Here is a 20438-nt window from a genome sequence, read left to right on the forward strand (position 1 = left end):
GAAACTCGTAATATTATTCAACATGACGTGCGTTTCCGGCATGCTTGTTATTTGGTAAACCTGTCCCAATATGGAGGATATTGACACTCGTAACATTATTCAACTTGATGTGCGTTTCCGGTAGGCTGGTTGTTTGGTAGCTATTCAGGCAGAAGACAGTGCACGCTACAATCAGGCCATCAGGATGTGATTTATTAGCGGTTTCATGAGGGTACCACTGTACTTCGATTTTAATTTTAGGTTCTTGTAATTTGTATAGCTGCCTCGTGCAGGCACTGCAGTTTTTTAATATCATTTCAGCCAGTTATTCTGCCTCAGCAAAGCTTGTTCAGTAAATATTTAAATTCAGTGTGACAAGTTGTCACTCGATCTCCATGGTATTATTCACCTATTTACATGTAGAGTTTTTCGAGCCCATATTGTGCACATCTTGTCATGTTTTCGACTGGGCTGGCCAATGTTTAAACTATGGCCTGTGGTAAATGTAATTTCAGCTGCTTTTGCATCAGAAGGAGGGCTCTTGAACATGCAGAAATTCACATAGTTTAGCACTGATGACTCTGACTTTTTAGGATGGGGTAGAATAATTGCACCTTTCCCCATATCCACTGTTGGTTATCTTGAGCAGATGTAGCCAAGATTCTAGCATTGACTCCACCACCATCTTGCATTGATATTTCTGTATTTGCATTTTTTCAGAGTTGGGTGACTCAGTCTTGATGAAAACATCACCCCAGCAGGAAGACTAGCCAGGAGGAGACTTTTACAGGGCCACCTCTCGAGCTCAACTATGACGACACAAACATATTAAAGATGCTCAACTGGTTGACTGTTTTAATTTGTAATGTCATGTTACATCTGGTATATGATCATTCTGAACTGTACACTGTATGTATTCAATTCACCTGTGTCAATTTTTCATTTATATTGCATTCTTGCACTTTACACTTTTGGGATGTCGAGGCAATGACCTTCAGTATCTTATTTCATGCAGATGTTGCTGCTGATGGGATTTTGAGTTAGGATAGGTACAATGGCCAGCACCATACTGCATTAATTGACACCTATTCATATCAATTGTATCCTTCAAACATTCTGCAGTATCTATTGTTGCTTTTGTTCCCCGGTATGAAGGCTTAGGGGAACCCCTCCCCTTCTGTTCCTCTACACTTCACAATTAAAGACAGCAGGCCAGATTCATAGAACTTATAGCCTGGTGCAAAGTCACTTTGCACTGTCAACAAACACCCTGATTATCAGAGCGGTGCAAAAATACACTTTGCACCGCTGTGTGAATCAGGGTGTTTGTTGGCAGTGCAAAGAGACTTTGCACCACGCATAGAATTGTAACGCTCACCTGAATCCCTCGGAGGCGCAGGTCTGGGCTGGGGGTTCTCGGAGTCTTCTAGGGTCACGCGCAGGCCTCGAATGCCACCCTGGAAAGGCCCTTTCCTCACTGAGATCTTGATCTGAAGGGTGAGGTGTCTGCAATTATGAGAGCAAGGGGTTAATATGGATATATAAGCCTGACTGGGTAAGCTGCCTCCCCTTCCTGGTACTCCCAAGTAGTTTGTAGGCTAAATGTGCTCACCTTATGTAGGTGAAAGCGGAGCTCTCCATCCTGCGTCTGTGCAGGGGTGCCGAAGCCAGTTACTTCACTGGTTAATTGTCCAGCCTCTTGGTTGCAGAGGATGAAGATTTGGAGCTAGGTCGTTGTTAGCAGCACGAACGGCGGTTGCTTGAATATGGAGGTTCGGAGAGCGATGGAATGGCGAAGGTATTGCAGGCAAGTAAGTAGAAAATGTCAATTCGAAGTTAAAAGCACTTCTTAATGTCTCTTTTCCTTTTTCAGGTCGCAGAAGCAGCTGGGTAGAAAAATGGATGTCGAGGAATGCGCCGAGGAGTGAGAAAGATGAGCGCTGCCCAAAACACGTGCGTATAGATGGAGTTTTGTATTTCTTAATGATGTCCTTTTGTTTTGCAGATGCGAGTAGCAGCGTCGGCGGAGGCGAGAAGAATGCAGCGCAGGTAAGGAAAGTTTCACGGAGGTTTACTAACCAATGTCTTTGCTTCCACAGGGTGCCGGAAAAAATGGAAAGCTGCAGCCCGTGGCTTGAGATGCACCGATGGACTGGGTAAGTGCTGCGCTGGTTTTTATCTTGTACTAACCTGGTGTTCTTTTCCCTTTTCAGATGCTGCTGAAGACGAAGATGGTATTTCAGAAGGTAAGATTGCGGATTTCTCCTCCCCAGATGCAGAAGTTGAAGATTCTCTGGAGCTGACACAGTGAGCGTCCTGCTGCTATTGCAGAATAACGCGAAGCACGTTGCTCTGATCGGGCGTGCTTTAAATAGCTTACTGGAGTGCTTAGGTGTCTCCTTCCACAGCAGCCTCGCCCAGGTAAGAAGTCCCAGCTTCCAGAATAGTTCCAGTATCCAGTCCCAGGGAGTGGTGCTGGCCACACCCAGAAGGTAAAGTAGTTCCAGCCATGGATGGATGCGGATTTCATCCTGCAGGTGAGTGAGCAGCATGGTCTGCAGCAGGTAGGTCCACCCAAGCACCATTCCTTACATCATGAGCCCGGCACGTCCTGTGCCGTGACTGGGTCCCCTTATGAGCCTGGCGCTACTGGCGCCAGGACAAGGTCCATAAGGCCCCTATGGGAGCCGATGGGTGCCTGGAAATGAAGTTGTGACCCAGCTTCCGAGGCAGTTGGGCTAAACCTGACTCCTTGGAGGCTGCGGTCATGACAGCACCCCCCCTCAAGGCCCCTCCCAAGCTTGTCTTTTCCGGAGGTTTTGGCTTGTTGGGAAAAGCCCGATGAAATTTTCGAACCAGACGAGGTGCATGTACATATTCTGAGGGTTCCCAAGATCTCTCCTGGGGTCCATATCCCTTCCAATCAATCAGGTAGTATAGTTTTGATTTGGAAATTTTGGAGTCCAAGATGTCTCGAATTTCAAATTCGGATTCTCCGTCAACTTGGATTGGCTCAGGAGGTTTAGTCAAACGGGTTCCGGGTTGCACAGGTTTCAGGAGAGAAACATGGAAGACAGGATGTATCTTCATTCGAGTAGGTAATTCTAGTTTGACAGCCACTGGGTTAATCACGCCCGTGATCGAGTAGGGTCCTAAATATCTTGGGTTGAAGGTGCGTGGCCCTTTTAAAGATAAATGTTTAGTGGACAGCCAGACTTGATCTCCTTTTTGATATTGAGGAGCCTCTTTTCGATGTTGGTCTGCTCCTTTTTTGTATGATTCTTTAGCTCGTTGAAGATGAGCTGTGGCTTCTTTAAATGCTTGAGTTATCGTCGAATGCAGATGGTCAACAGCAGGTGTTCCGAGAGCTTGAGGTGGGTCCAGATTTGAGGTTCGAGGATGACTTCCATACAGCAGGAAAAAAGGGGTTTTTCCCGTCCCAGAATGGATTGAATTATTGTAAGCGTATTCAGCAATCCAAAGGACATCCTTCCAAGTACCCTCGGATTGATGCAACATGCAGCGCAGATATTGTTCTAAAGTTTGATTAGTTCTCTCAGTCTGCCCGTCGGTTTGAGGGTGATGGCTGGTGGAAAGTCGTACATCAATTTGTGCTAAACGGCAACAACTCCGCCAAAAATGGGAAATAAATTGGCTCCCTCGGTCAGAGATTAGTACTGAAGGGAAACCGTGCAACCGGACAATGTTTTCAAGAAATTCTCGGGCTAGAATGGAAGCTGTAGGTAAACCCTTCAGTGGGATAAAATGAGCCATTTTTGAAAAAAGGTCCACGATCACTAGAATTGTGTTGTATCCGGAGCAAGGGGGTAAATCCGTGATAAAATCCATCGAGAGCGTGTGCCAAGGGCCTGGTGGAATGTCTATTGGACGTAGTAATCCTGCTGGTTTTTCCTTCTGACTCTTGTTTTGTGCGCAGATACCACAAGAAGCCACAAACTCTTTAACATCTTTCCTCCAAGATGGCCACCAAAAATGCCTTTTAATTTTCTCTGAGGTTTTGGCAACTCCAGGATGTCCTTCCATTAGAGAATCATGGTAGCAGGTGATGACCTGTTTTTGTAAGTCAGCGCAGGGTAAGAATAGTCTTCCTTGGAAATACAATAGGTTCTGATCTATTGTAAAATCGTTTCCTTTCAATTGCCAATTCAATGAATCTTCGGGAGTTATGAGTTGATTGACCCTTGCTTTAATCTCTTCGAGGGATAGTGTGTTGATTGCTCCTAGTATCTTTTGTTCAGGAATTATTGGCACCGGCTCCGGATTAGCTGTAAATTCGTCTACCCCTATCCGGGAAAGGGCGTCTGCTTTTCCGTTCCTAACGCCTGGTCGATATGTGATTACAAAATCGAATTCTGCGAAGAATAAAGCCCAGCGTAGTTGCCTCGAAGATTGAGCTTTAGCTGACTTCAGGTACTGGAGGTTACGGTGATCCATGATTACAGTTACTGTGTGCCGGGCTCCCAAAAGATAATGCCGCCAGGCCTTAAAGGCGGACTTAATTGCCAAGAGTTCTTTGTCAGTAATTGTGTAGTTGATCTCAGGAGCCGAAAATTTGCGAGACCAAAAGGCTACAGGGTGTAACTGGTGCGTTTCGGGGTCTCTTTGTGACAGCACCGCCCCCATTGCAAGACTGGAAGCGTCTGTCTCGACGATGTAGGGAAGTTCTGGACGGGGATGCCTTAAGACTGGAGCAGAGATAAATTTGGCTTTTAATTCTTGGAAGGCTTGTTCGGCTTCTGGAGTCCACTCGAATTTTTTATTCTTTTTCAGAAGAGCCGTGATAGGTTGGACTACCCGAGAGAATTCAGGAATGAACCTTCGGTAAAAATTAGCGAAGCCCAGCATGCTCTGTACACCTTTCACGGAAGTTGGGGAAGGCCATTTGGTGATAGCATCCACTTTTCTTGAGTCCATGTGAACTCCGTTGGGTGATAAGATGAACCCTAAAAATTCCAATTCCTTTGCGTGAAAGGTGCACTTCTCCAGTTTAGCAAACAAGCGGTGTTGGCGAAGTCTCTGTAAAACCGCTGTGATGTGTCTACGATGATCAGTTTCTGAGGCTGAGTATACCAGGATGTCGTCAATATAAACGACTACGCACACATCAATAAGTTCTCTGAGGACATCATTCATGAAAAACTGGAAAGCGGCCGGTGCGTTACATAGTCCGAAGGGCATTACTTGATACTCAAATAATCCATATTTAGTGCGAAAGGCCGTCTTCCATTCGTCGCCCTCCTTAATGCGTACCAAATGGTAAGCTCCTCTGAGGTCTAACTTTGTGTATATGCAGGCGCCTTTTACCTGGTCCAATAATTCAGGAATCAAGGGCAACGGGTATCGGTTTTTGACTGTAATCTGGTTCAGGGCGCGATAATCGATACAAGTTCTTAGGTCACCTTCCTTTTTCGGGACGAAGAACAAAGCTGAGGAAGCCGGGGATTTCGAGGGGCGGATGAATCCGTTAGCCAAGTACTGGTCCAAGTATTGCCTGAGATGGAGGTTTTCTGGTTCAGTGAGGGCATATATTCTACTGCACGGAAGGGTGGACCCAGGTATTAGGTCTATCTGGCAGTCGTATGACCGATGCGGAGGCAGGGTGTTGGCTTGATCTTTCTGAAAGACGTCGCTGAACTCTTGGTATTCCAGAGGTAATCGGGGGTCCTCGGAAGTGATGGCTGCTAGCTTGATTTCGGGCTGAGGATAACAGGTTGAAGCGCATTCTGGAAACCGAATTACCTTGGCTCGCCAGTCTATCTGAGGATTGTGCTTTTCCAACCAAGGCATTCCCAGAATCACCTGAAACTGCGGGGCCTTGATTACATCAAACACGATCTTCTCCCGATGTCCGTCTTGACATAACAACGTTACCTCCATGGTGGTATGAGAAACTGGTCCGGAAGCTATTTCAGTACCATCCACTGTAGTGATTACGTCCTTTACCATCTTGGGACGTAGGGGAAGATCCATCCTGGTAGCCAGGTCTTGGTCCACATAATTACCGATTGCTCCGCTATCAATGTATACTTTGATAGCATGCATGCGATCTGGTCTATTGGGACTTATGAGGACCATAGGCATTACCAAATGCGAGGTCAAGGAACTGGTGTTAACGCTCGGCAAGCGGACCTCTACACTTGTCGGGCGAGGTCGTTTCCCGATTCCAGTTTCTCAGCATTTTTATTAGAAACTCCTACGGTCTTCTTGACCGGTTTCACTGAGCAATCACGAAGGAAATGTCCAGAATTCCCACAGTATAGGCACAGCTGTAATTGCCTTCTTCTTTCCCGTTCTTTCTGAGTTAATGGTCCTTTTACCACTCCTATTTGCATTGGTTCCACGGAGTCATTCCCTTTAGCGGAGCTCTGGGGTCTTGAAAGTACCCGGGTTTCAAATCTGGATCGATTGGTCTTCCTGTTCTGTAGCCGATGATCTAATTGGACTACTAGGTCGATATAATCTGAACAGTCTTGCGGCGGATTAACCACCTGTGCTAAAACGTCTTTAAGTTCCCCACGTAGACCTCTGTAGAAGAGCGTGATTCTCTTATCTTCAGGCCACCTGGTCTCAACCACGAGTCTTTTAAAGGACGCTATGTAAGCCAGGAGATCCTGATTACCTTGTCTGAGTGACAGGAGTTCATTGTCCAAAGCCTGCCCCTGTGAATGTCTTGCGAACAACTTTTCCATACTGGTCTGAAAGTCTTGAAAGTTATAGAGGAGCGGGTCATCCTGTGTCACGAGAGGAATGGACCAATCTGCAGCACTACCGCTAAGATAGGAAAGTACAAACGCTACCTTGGCTTGGTCCGTTGGGAATGCGGCGGGTCTACACAGAAAGTGCAAGCGGCATTGATTGATGAATACTGCATATCGCTTTGGATCACCGGAAAAACGTTCGGGCGGGGCCAAAGGCACATTCCCTGGCAGATTAATTTGCACCGGATTACTTGAGGTTGTAGGAGTGCCGCCCCCTCCATAGGGAGGCAGTGTCGTCTGTCCCGTTTGAGCCTGTAGCAACTGTCTGGCCAGATCATCCGTCCGTTCCTTGGCAATGATCAACTCCCTTCGTAAAGCGTTTGTTTCTTGGCGAGATGCGTGTACTTCTGCCCTCAGTTCCCCAAGAAATTGAGCCAGTTGATCTGTGTCCAAGGTTTCCATTGCGCCTGGGTGGGAAAATTGCGGTAGGCTTTGCGTTCTGTAACGCTCACCTGAATCCCTCGGAGGCGCAGGTCTGGGCTGGGGGTTCTCAGAGTCTTCTAGGGTCACGCGCAGGCCTCGAATGCCACCCTGGAAAGGCCCTTTCCTCACTGAGATCTTGATCTGAAAGTTGAGGTGTCTGCAATTATGAGAGCAAGGGGTTAATATGGATATATAAGCCTGACTGGGTAAGCTGCCTCCCCTTCCTGGTACTCCCAAGTAGTTCGTAGGCTAAATGTGCTCACCTTATGTAGGTGAAAGCGGAGCTCTCCATCCTGCGTCTGTGCAGGGGCGCCGAAGCCAGTTACTTCACTGGTTAATTGTCCAGCCTCTTGGTTGCAGAGGATGAAGATTTGGAGCTAGGCCGTTGTTAGCAGCACGAACGGCGGTTGCTTGAATATGGAGGTTCGGAGAGCGATGGAATGGCGAAGGTATTGCAGGCAAGTAAGTAGAAAATGTCAATTCGAAGTTAAAAGCACTTCTTAATGTCTCTTTTCCTTTTTCAGGTCGCAGAAGCAGCTGGGTAGAAAAATGGATGTCGAGGAATGCGCCGAGGAGTGAGAAAGATGAGCGCTGCCCAAAACACGTGCGTATAGATGGAGTTTTGTATTTCTTAATGATGTCCTTTTGTTTTGCAGATACGAGTAGCAGCGTCGGGGGAGGCGAGAAGAATGCAGCGCAGGTAAGGAAAGTTTCACAGAGGTTTACTAACCAATGTCTTTGCTTCCACAGGGTGCCGGAAAAAATGGAAAGCTGCAGCCCGTGGCTTGAGATGCACCGATGGACTGGGTAAGTGCTGCGCTGGTTTTCATCTCGTGCTAACCTGGTGTTCTTTTCCCTTTTCAGATGCTGCTGAAGACGAAGATGGTATTTCAGAAGGTAAGATTGCGGATTTCTCCTCCCCAGATGCAGAAGTTGAAGATTCTCTGGAGCTGACACGGTGAGCGTCCTGCTGCTATTGCAGAATAACGCGAAGCACGTTGCTCTGATCGGGCGTGGTTTAAATAGCTTACTGGAGTGCTTCGGTGTCTCCTTCCACAGCAGCCTCGCCCAGGTAAGTAGTCCCAGCTTCCAGAATAGTTCCAGTATCCAGTCCCAGGGAGTGGTGCTGGCCACACCCAGAAGGTAAAGTAGTTCCAGCCATGGATGGATGCGGATTTCATCCTGCAGGTGAGTGAGCAGCATGGTCTGCAGCAGGTAGGTCCACCCAAGCACCATTCCTTACATCATGAGCCCGGCACGTCCTGTGCCGGGACTGGGTCCCCTTATGAGCCTGGCGCCACTGGCGCCAGGACAAGGTCCATAAGGCCCCTATGGGAGCCGATGGGTGCCTGGAAATGAAGTTGTGACCCAGCTTCCGAGGCAGTTGGGCTAAACCTGACTCCTTGGAGGCTGCGGTCATGACAGCATTCCTGTTGCTGCAAGCAGAGCATGCACACCAGGAGAAGGGAGTGATTGTCCTGACCCCCATTCTGAACTTGGACAATCTTCACAGGACTGTCATGAAATTGGCCCACACAGAACCAGGAGAAGGGAGTCGGTCACATTTAGCACTTTGTGTTATTAGTGAAGGACTAGAGTAAAGGGGCATTCTGTACAGATGGCTGATATTAAGTTGGACTCCCACCCTGACGATGAGCACCCCAGTTATCTTTTCATTAGGTAGGGACTGCCCCTTATAACCAGGGAAAGGTAGGATTGTGCTTTATTGTTTAATAAAATTGACAGAAAGCTGCCACCTCTGTACCCGCCTCCTCACTCCAGTATGCCACACAATCCTGCATATACTTTGGGCACAGCATCATAAAAGTGATTTACATTGGGAATTTCAATGTTTTTCTATCGACAATAACATATCAGCAGCTCTTCTAAATAATCCTGCTTGTTGCTTCACCTTCCGGAAAACATCAGTTTATCTCATACCTGTATGACAATAAATAAAACCACCTATCGAAATTCCTACAGCTGGTTTTGGTTAAGCATCGTAACTGCATTGAATGGTTTAGTTATATCATTGATCTCTCTACTCTTCAGAGTAGAGACAGCGGTGACACAGAAGCTACTATTTACACTGTATATTAAACCTCTTAATGCAGAGGTTGGGTGCTTGCTGTCTGATAATTAAGCTTGATTTTAGAGTATCACTTTTTACAGCATGGCAACACCATGCCCCACACCATGTGACCAAGTCTCCAACATGGAGCAGAGCCCATGGTATGTGTTTGCCTGTTGAGCTTCGGCCAAACACCAGGGAAGGCCGGTCTTTCTCAATTTCACCATCACACTGATGGTACTTGCCTGCGACCATTGCTCACTATTGTCTGATGGAATCCCTACATCTTGCACCAAACTGTCTCACTCCTTGAGGTCTCAAAGGGGCTTCCGCTCCAGCCAAGGCATCCTAGCACCACAGCACATAAGCACTCCCATCGGGCACATATATGTCTGAGATCTCTATTCATGCCCCTTTCAACTGCTCCTCACTCGCAAGACTCTGCACCCCATATCTAGATGTGGCTATGTTGCCACCTGCACCTGACTCTAAATGTGAATGTGCCTGATTGTTGCCCACTTTGCACCCCATATTTAGATGTGCCTAGTTTTCACCACAATGCCATTTGCCTTTTGACTCCCAATGTGCCCTGTCCCTTCTGCACACACTGCATCCCATATCTAGATGTGCCCAGTGTTCAATACCTACTGCCACACAATCCACAGGCTGTGCCGTTCTCGCTACCCTCATTGCTCTGCATCACAAGAACTTTGCCCGAGTCCCTGACCTTCACTTTTCTGTCCTATCCCGCTTATCCCGCCCAAATTGCTACTCTATACATCCAGAGGCACCACTCCTTATTGCCCTTACAACCCCAGCCAGGTACCTCTCGCTGTCTGCCGCTCCCAGTATCCTGTGGCCCTGCCACCTAATATCCTCGCCATGCCTCACTCCCAGTCCAGCACCTCACCAGCTACCACACTGACATTCCCTTCTAACATTCCTGCTACCCGGTTCCTACCATCTTTCTTCACAGAAAGTAACACCACAGCACCTCATCCCATACCCAGCATTACCTCCTACACCAGACCCACCAATACTAGGAACCAACTCCCTGGTCTCTGTTCAAGATACCCCAGTAATACCCACCCAGCCCCACCTGCCACTCCCAACACTCCCACTCCGCCAGCCCTCACCATCAACCCATCCCCACCTATACCTACCTTGAGGCTCCCCAACCCCGTCTCACCTGCACCACTCAACACTACCCCCAGTCCATCACAACACGCACACAACCTACAATGCGCACTCATCAATGCTAGATCCATTCCCGCTCATGCCACGGAAATTCACAAACTCCTAATTAACCTGGACCTTGACATCCTAGCCATCACGAGACCTGGCTGCACAGCACTGCCGGGCCAGCTCTCAACCTTGCCATCCCACAGGGGTACTCGATCATCAGGCAAGACCGCCTCTCCTCTACAGGAGGTGGGATAGCACTCATCTTGAAAGACCACCTTGAGGCCAGACAAATCACCTCCAACTTAGGTGACAACACAGACTCCTTAGCCACTAAAATTACCCTCTCCCCCAACTCCACCATCACCCTCAACCTTGTCTACCGCCCTCCTGGCCCACTACTGGAGTTCCATGAGAACGTTATACATCGCCTAACAGATAATCTAAAACTCACTTCCAAAAGCATCCTTCTAGGTGACATTAACTTAGGATACAACGACAAAAAGGACAAACCAGCTAAATCTCTCTCAGTAGCCCTAAAAGAACTAGGCTTCGACCAAAAAATAACCGCACCTACTCACAACAAAGGCCGTATCCTGGACTGGATAGCCGACCACAATTGTCACATCGACATTAGCTCCATCACCCCGACTCCGTGGTCAGATCACCACCTCATTCACTTCTTCATTCCCACCGCATCTAACACTAATAAGCCCAACCCCATCCCACCAGCACTGGCAAGATGCGCCAAAAATCTTACTAAAGACAAGATTTTACCTCACATTCACATCCTCTCCACAGACCTCAAGTCCTCTGACCCGTCTGAGCTAGCTGACATTTACAAAAGCACCTTAAGCACTGCTATTGACGCCATTGCCCCCTTACAAACTAAAAAAGCCAAAACAATCAAACACTCAAATACCTGGTTCTCCACTGAACTCAAAGAACTTCGCCTACAGAAAAGAAAAGCATTAAAATCCTGGCAGAAATCCCCCTCTACAGTCACCTTATCCTCATACAAAAAAATCACCGCCATATACAAGAAAGCTATAACTGCAGCCAAGTCAGTCTCCTACAGTGAAAGAATTGCTAATGCTAGCTCCCAATCCAAAGAACTCACCACCCCGGCTATGAAATCACAAGACATTGTAAAAGACCAAGCATGGTGCAACTCCATACAATCCGCTTTGTTAAACAAAATCGAACTCCTACAAGCAAAAATCAAGGAGCACCATAAAAACCTATCACAGCACCTTAAATCGACCAACCCCACAAGCCACACTCCCTCCTTCAGCTCCCTGCCCCCCTCTACCAAAACCCCCATAACCCCCTTCAAATTCAGGGAAGTTACAGAACATGAAATTATCGAGATAATGAACAAGATCAAACCCTCCAATTGCAAAGGAGATCCATGCCCTGCCAGCCTGATCAAAGATTGCACCGAAACACTCGCCCCTTTCCTCAGTCCTTCATCAATGTCTCTTTCAAAGCCAACACGGTTCCAGACAGCCTAAAAGAAGCCTGGCTGCGCCCGCTTCTAAAAAAACCTACCTTAGACCCTGAAGTGGCGACCAACTATAGGCCCATCACCACCGTGCCCTTCCTGCTTAAGATCCTTGATAAAGTTGCCTACACACAAATCCAGGAATACCTTGAAACCAACCATATCCTAGGTAAAAGACAGTCAGGTTTCCGACCTGGTCACGGGACAGAATCAGCCCTACTTGATTTAAAAATACAGCTTGCTGACACCTTGGATAAAGGCGAACCGGCTCTCCTTCTCCTTCTAGATCTATCTGCCGCCTTTGACCTTGTCAACCACGATATTCTAGGCATGCACCTAAAAAACGAAGCACACTTCTCTCCGGAAGCCATTGCATGGGTGGCCTCATTCCTAAATGGCAGACTCATGAAAGTCTTCTCAGACACCGCCTCGGCAACCCCTACTACCATCCACTGCGGAGTGCCCCAAGGCTCCTGCACCGTCCTCACTCTCTACAATATATTCACCCTCCCTCTCTTCAACGACCTAGACTGTCGCAACATAGCATACACCAACTACGCAGACGATACGCAGGTACTACTCCCGCTAACTGGGACCTACGAAGAAGATGCGGCAGCATTAACCAAAATCTACACAGCCATCCAAACATGGATGGCCGGAAACGGTCTCTGCTTAAATGGAGATAAAACGGAAATCCTCATAGTAGGGACCAGTGAAATCCTCAACAAACTCCCCTCTCAATACAAATCCTTTAACATCGACAACGCCACCATCACAGTCTCCAAGACTGTAAAAACCCTAGGTGTTCACCTAGATGCCTCGCTATCCATGTCCCGCCAGGTCAACGCCATAGCCTCTTCCTCTGCGATCACCACCAAAATGATAAACGCTGTCAAGCCTTTTCTCTCCACTACAAACTGCCTGGCCATCGCCAGAGCCACGATAGGTACCAAACTGGACTATTGTAATGCCCTCTTCTTAGGCACCTCCGCCCAAAACCTAAAAAAACTCCAAATGACGCAAAACAACGCACTATCCCAAAAAGGGAACATATCTCGCAAGCAAGGAAAGATGCCCATTGGCTACCGGTAAAGGAACACACACTCTTTAAATCCATGGCCATCACTCATAGATGCCTCTCACGGGATGCCCCACCTTATCTCGCAGAAAGAATCACACCCAAAGCATCCAACAGACCCATTAGGGCTCACCTCACCAACATGATTCATGTGCCCACGTTTCAAAGAACCAGGGCTGGAGGATCCAGCTTCCAACACCTTGCACCTCAAAATTGGAACTCCTTACCTACCTCACTAAGGAATGAAAAATCATACCCCACCTTCCGCAAAAACTTAAAAACCCTTCTATTCTGCTAAAGTCTACCCACCTGCATTACAACCCTCAGCATAGCATAACATTTAAGCTCATAACAAGGCCAATGTCAGTTGTTAATGTTCTCAAGCTCAGTTATGCCTGCACTGTAACTATAGCAATGCATTACTAATACACACTGCATTACTTGTTTTTACTTGGGTTTACCCTATCCTTTGCCTATGATATGTTCAAGTCAAGACTACTGTAACAGCGCCACGATGCCTCAGGGCAGTTCTGCGCGCTTTATAAATACAAATAAATAAAATTTACAGAAGTGAGACACTCGCCCCACTCTTGTTCAGATCCACCAGAGCGCTAGGAGAGCAATGTGAATCGCAGTAACATAACATAACATAACATAACATCGAAGACCTAAGAGGAGTGGCTCTTCATTCTGCGTATAACATGAGCGGTGTCTCTTTTGGAAGAGGGTGCTACTACAGGTGAGTTGATCAATTATCAATGTATCCTCTTTGTCTCAGGGCAGTCAGCAGATGTTGGGGAGGAAAATGTCTTAAGGATTATTTTTCTTAGTACCTGTGATGGGAGGTAGGGCCATTATTCCATATTGCCCAACTTCTCAAGAGTTTAGTGGATGGTTTTGGTCCTGTTGTAGAGGAGGTCCCAAATACAACTTGCACTCCAGTCGCCCATTTTGAAGTACCAGGAACGTTCACACCAAAATATGTGACGTATGATGAGCAAATAAACCAGCAGAGAGCTGCAGTGGGGCTCTGCCCAGTGCCCATCAGAAGAGCAGCACCTATTGACTTACCAATACCAAGAAAGCCATGGACAGTAAGGTATCCATTAAGAATACGAAGACAGTCAACCAGTTTACACCTGTAAATATGCTTGGAACCGCAAGAAAGCTAAGGAAGCAGTGCAGGCTTGCTATGCTTAGTAGTAAAGTAGTGCGGCAAGTGCCATTATACATAATCTCCCTCAAAACGAAGCACAGTATTATAAGTGTAATTCTACTTTGCACAAAATGCAGAACCAACTCAGGTTACTAGAGGCCAAACGTGAGAAGATTCATATTCCAGCAACACGAGGAGAGACGGCTGAATCAAAACTCGGCAGAGGCAACTCGTCCCAGGGAAGCCAAGGTTATACCAATAGAAGCTATGAACAGAAGCTACTTTTAATTGAAACTAAGAACAGAATATCCTGCCTCTGAAGGATCGAGATAAGAAGGCGAAGGCAGGTGGCGGGTGAAACGAAAATAAAATACACAAATTGAGAGAAACGAGACAAATTCACGGTGTGGGAAGTAAGTGACCAGCCGAGCTAAAAGAAGCAAGGGTTCACACCTACACTTGGCACCCGACCAGGCAGAGATATCAGAACTTTTCCAGACAGAAGATGCAGTTTCGAGGCCAACCACAGTGAACTAATTGACACATGGCTACTAAAGTGATGATTGATCGTAACTATAATCGGAGGAAGGACGGGTAACTAAGGGGCAACACCGCACCTGGCCGACCATTCTGCGTGCTGCTAAGCAAAGTGGAAAAGTGTGCATGGAGTTTGTGCCAACCCAATCACAATGGACCAAATAATCTAGGGTCCTATAGTTAGTAGAACCAATGAGACGTTGTACTTTTAGTGAAGTCTACAGTAGTAATTTATGAAGGAAGGGCTTAGACGCCCACCTGACAGTGTTTACCCAATCCCCTCATACCCTTACCATATACAGATATAGTACCTATAGTAAAGTTACCTTTTCCTAACCAATAGAATTGCATGTTAACTTTCGAGTATTACACGTCAATTATGATGAGTTTTGAGTATAAATGTTACAACTTGTATGAAGTTCGTTGGAGTTGAAGCGAGAAGGACGATCGCATCACTGCTGATATCCATGCCTCCCTGTTTTTTGTACTTGTCATTAAACGGACTCCCTTTGCCAAACCATTGAGTTGTCCTTATTGATTTCTGTTGGAGTAATACCTACACCCCCATCCATCTCAAGGGTGCAGCTATCTTGTCTTAAAGTACTTCTGAGCAAACCTCGGCTCTACGGGCCAGGCCGGGGTCTCGGAGTACACCAGCATGCAGCAGGATCATTACAAATGCTGCTCATGGCAGCACCAATGATGTGAAAGCCTCGGCTCACGCGTACCCAGCATGCATCAGGAGCCTCGGCTCACACGTACCCAGCATGCAGCAGGAGCCTTGGCTCACGCATACCCAGCATGCAGCAGGAGCCTCGGCTCACGCCTTCCCACGCATGCAGCAGGAGCCTTGGCTCACGCATACCCAGCATGCATCAGGAGCCTCGGCTCACGCGTACCCAGCATGCATCAGGTGCCTCGGCTCACGCGTACCCAACAAGCAACAGAAGCCTTGGCTCATGCGTACCCAGCATGCAGAAGGAGCCTCGGCTCACACGTACCCAGCATGCAGCAGGAGCCTTGGCTCACGCATACCCAGCATGCAGCAGGAGCCTCGTCTCACGCCTTCCCACGCATGCAGCAGGACCCTTGGCTCACGCATACCCAGAATGCATCAGGAGCCTTGGCTCACGCATACCCAGCATGCATCAGGAGCCTCGGCTCACGCGTACCCAGCAAGCAACAGGAGCCTTGGCTCACGCATACCCAGCATGCAGCAGGAGCCTCGGCTCACACGTACCCAGCATGCAGCAGGAGCCTTGGCTCACGCCTTCCCACGCTTGCAGCAGGAGCCTTGGCTCACGCGTACCCAGCATGCAGCAGGAGCCTCGGCTCACGCCTTCCCACACATGCAGTAGGAGCCTCGTCTCACACGTACTCAGCATGCAGCAGAAGCATTACAAATGGAAGGCCAAATTGACAAAACTCCAAGCATTACTGTTAAAAATGAAACAAAAAAACTGAAATATTCCAACATGAACTTAGTAGCCTCAAACAGCACAACTCTACACCAGACCTTAAAGGTCCCATTATCAATCACAAATGGTTCGGCAGTATACTCACACAAACATGCCGTTCAAAGGTGTAGATTTCTTCTTGTTGTCATAGACTCGCTCTGACACAACCTCGGCTCGCTCGTCATGGATTTTTCCAAGATTAACCAAGAATTCAAGGCTCAAAATCATATCGATGGTGGTATCCTGAGCAAAGGACAGGAGTTTGTACCTGTTGAATTTAAGCTCCAGTTTTTTGGATCTATCGGTCCACCTATCCTCTCCGTACGTAGGTGGTGGTGCTGTGAAGACGTCCCCATCCGCTTTATCCACCACCCACAAATTTCCATCTGGAGTAAACCCCATAAAATGGCTCAATTCTGACCATCTCCCTCCATAGCCAATTTCGTTGGCATGACCAATCCAATTGTGTCCTATGTGGCCTGGAGGAAGGTCTTTCACAAACGTATAATCGGTAGCACCATACAACACTCCCTCAGGATCAAAAAAGAGGGCCTGAAACATGTCCCAAGCACCATTGCCAATTTTCTCTCCTAGGCCAAACATCCAGGTCTCATTCTCATTGGTTGGCGGTGGGCCACTGAAGAAATCTCCGTCATGGGTAGCAGCATAGAGAGTCCCATTAGGGTGGAAGAGAATGAATCTAAACTCATCCCAGCCCGATTTTGCGACACGCATAGCCGCTTGGAACCAATTCTTCCCCTCACAGCTTGGCATTGCCCCTCGATACAGCTCACTCCCACGCACGGCGTAAAGCTGGTGATCTGGACTGAAGGCAATCTTGCTTACGTTCTCAAGTGTTCCAATTACTTTGGCTCTTGTGTGAAAGTCATCCGTTGAGCTGAGTGGGGGCCAGCTTGCCCTGCATGTGTCTTCCTGATCCACAGTGAAGAGAATCACACCTGAAATTCAACATAGGGAAAGCATTAGGTTACGGGCACGGTATCTGCAATGGATGCGTATAGAGCAGCGTAGCATATGCACATCTTACTTTAAAGATTTCCCTAATCTGCCTCACCATGGCACCCTATTCCTGGATTGGGAGGGAGCTTTCTGGGAACTCTTTCAATGGGCGCTGCAGTAATGCTGATCAGGCATTTATCATCAGTGGCTGTCATTCCTTTGAAGATGGGAACCCAAAGGGATAATCGGCTAATTTGTTATCAAACCAGCACATACGTCCATTTCTAGGGACCCTTTGAAAATGTACCTGCCTCCTCTTCCTAATTGGATTCTCCCGCAGCTGCTTAACCAAGAAGTCCCAGGTCTGCCGTTGCCTAGGGAATTCTGCCGAGCCGCCCTTCACCAAGAAGTCCCAGGTCTGCCTTTGCCTAGGGAATTCTGCCGAGCCGCCCTTCACCAAGAAGTCCCAGGTCTGCTTTTGCCTAGGGAATTCTGCCGAGCCGCCCTTCACCAAGAAGTCCCAGGTCTGCCTTTGCCTAGGGAATGCGCCGAGCCGCCCTTCACCAAGAAGTCCCAGGTCTGCCTTTGCCTAGGGAATTCTGCCGAGCCGCCCTTCACCAAGAAGTCCCAGGTCTGCCTTTGCCTAGGGAATTCTGCCAAGCTGCCCTTCACCAAGAAGTCCCAGGTCTGCCTTTGTCTAGGAAATGCTGCCGAACTGCTCTTCACCACTGGCTGCCGGTAGGATTCAGGGTTTGGATGAGTGCAAACATTTAGAACAGAATAATTAGAAGCACAGGTGCTGTTATTATTAGTGACTACCATATGGGATTTAGCTGCACTCAACTTGGCAGATCTCTCTTTCACATTGTGTTCTGTGGTCATTACTTTCCTCCCAAGCTACATGAGTATTTACTGTAACTCCCTTCCCATCCACATCCCTTCCATAACATTGGCATTGCCAGCTGCCAGGACCAGTGACTCCCCAGGCTCTCGGGCACCAGGCTGGGCACACACATACAAGTGGGGTGCACGGAAATAAAGACACCAGAACCCCTTCTGCCCAAACCTCGCCCGTATTTAAAAGCAACTTCCTGGGCACCTTACAGGATGAAGTCAGGTCTTCCTATGGCAAAAGATCTAGGCAAGGGGGAACAAGGGAAGGAAGGGTGGTAATGATTGGGGCCAGCCCTTTCCCTTTAAAGACAGACCTGGTTGGGAAGGTGCATCCACTGAAAAGGAGGACACTCCGAGGGTTTGTTGAGGTCACAATCCCTTGGGAAGTCTTCTTAACAGGTGCCTGATGATCGGTGTAACTCTTGTGATGTGGTCTAGTCGTGTTCTGTCCCGCTGCCCATGGACGCATGCTGGTAGAATGTTGATGGCGGTTAGGATAGACAGCTCGGGAGAATGTTGGGTGAGTGTTGTGTGTAAGTGTTCCACAAGTGTCATTTGGGGGCATGAGCTGGTGATGTGAGGATGGCCGGTAGGTGTACTACGAGGTCAGGGTCGGATTGGCCCCTCCTGCTCTCGGCCCGTAGCCGGGCAGAAATCGTCTCTGGGGAGTGGGGGCCGGCTTCTGGCCACTCCTGGGCCGGTTTTGAAAAATATTTGGGGGAAAAATGTTTTCTTTTGAAAAAAAGAAAAGAAAAACACCTGAAACGTGCAATATGGATCTATAGACACAGATATTAATGATACATATGGTGATCCATTCTTGTATGAAATGTATATCACTTTACAGTGAGAGCGTAACCATATTTTTCGTAGTCAGATGATATCACTTCCGGGGATGTCATCAGAGGTCAAGGGTCGTGAGGCGAGGGGTGGGTCTCTTTTTTGAGGCAAGGGGAGGGCCACTTTTATTTGGGTTTCAGCCCTATTTCTTGTCCCAGTCCGACCCTGTACGTGGTCTGTGTGCTGTACAACACTACAAGTAGCTGGGACTGTGTATCTGTAGATATGTGAATAAAGCTACCCTGGAAATACTACAGCGGCTGCCGGGCTGGAGTGAGCCTACCATACAGCGTCCATATTCCAACCGTTCCCTAACGTAGGTTGGCACATTAGCAAATGTTGGGCGCTTTCTTGAGCCCGTGGGTACCAGAACCGGGCTCTGCAGTGTGTCCCAGGCTGTGAAACGGAGCCGATGCCAGTGCCAGACCCCACCCAGCAGTACAAGTCCTCGCAGGCATCAATAGGCAGCCAGGCAGCAATCACCGCACCGGTAAGGGAAAGCAAGACCAGCGTGCATTGCTATGCGAATAACGGCTGCGGCATCTGAAAGCAGCGCCACTCCCAGATAAAGCATAAAGTCCAGAGCGCGGGCTAGTCACCTAAAACAGATGGGGCCTCATTACGACTCAGGCGGTAAGGGTTTTACGGCGGCGTAAACAGCGCCGACCCTTACCGCCTGATTCCGAGGTCCCTTAGCGCCATGGAGGTTTTAACACCTGCTTTTAGCAGGTGTTAAAATCCATGGCGCTAAGGGACCTTGATGTTAATTACGCCACCGTAATTTACGGTGGCGTAATTAACGCCTTCCCCACTCCCATTATGCCCTATGGGGCAAAATGGGAATGGGGAAGGGAAAATGGGAAAATGGGGATTTACCGCCCCGCCAAGGTTGGAATGGGGCGGTAAATCCGCCAACCACCATGGCGTAAACGTAGTTTACGCCATGGTGGTAAAGTCACGGCCCAGGCGGTAACTTACCGCCTGGGTCGTAATGAGGCCCATGGAATTTGTTTGTTCGCAAGTCACGTAAAGAAGCCGCATGGCCCTCTGGGAAGAGAAGACGGGGCAGCAGCAGCTATTACTAGCCTGGATTGGACCCGCTGCAGTTCCTACTGTGGATTGACTTTTTGTATTGGGCACCTTTGATAACGGAAGGCTGATGAGTGTTATTAAGTGACTAGACTGGCATTTTGATGAAGCCAGTATGGACATATGTTCATACTGTGGCATGGCATTTTTAATGGTAAAGCCAACTGGAGTATGTTCTTAGGTGGGGATACTGCCATATCTTAGCAGGACACTAGGTGGGCTCTGCCCCCGTGGCGCCTTTGGCACCCCTAACCCCAACCTGCCAACTTGCTCCTCTGAGCTCTCCACTTGATGGCACTGCCTTACTCCGTTGCCTTCTGCCTGGGTCCTCGGAGCTTCCCTGCCTGGCAGTCCTGCCGCACTCCTTTGCCTTCCGCCCTGCTCCTCTGAGCTCCCCGCCTGACGGCACTGCCTTACTCCTTTGCCTTCCGCCCTGCTCCTCTGAGCTCCCCGCCTGACAGCACTGCCTTACTCCTTTGCCTTCCGCCC

General features: G+C 48.4%; 1 protein-coding gene across 1 annotated transcript in view; it reads right to left on the bottom strand.

Moving 5' to 3' along the window:
• LOC138447908 (uncharacterized) overlaps window positions 1-20438 on the bottom strand; it is a 416627-nt gene that overhangs the window by 121089 nt on the left and 275100 nt on the right. The window contains exon 7 of the mRNA XM_069604423.1: window positions 16273-17125. Coding sequence (XP_069460524.1) covers window positions 16273-17125 — 853 coding nt within the window. The remainder of the gene's footprint in view (window positions 1-16272; window positions 17126-20438) is intronic.

The sequence above is a fragment of the Ambystoma mexicanum genome, chromosome 3q (genome assembly GCF_040938575.1).
Source record: "Ambystoma mexicanum isolate Mex_15411 chromosome 3q, UKY_AmexF1_1, whole genome shotgun sequence".
NCBI classification, from domain to species: domain Eukaryota; kingdom Metazoa; phylum Chordata; class Amphibia; order Caudata; family Ambystomatidae; genus Ambystoma; species Ambystoma mexicanum.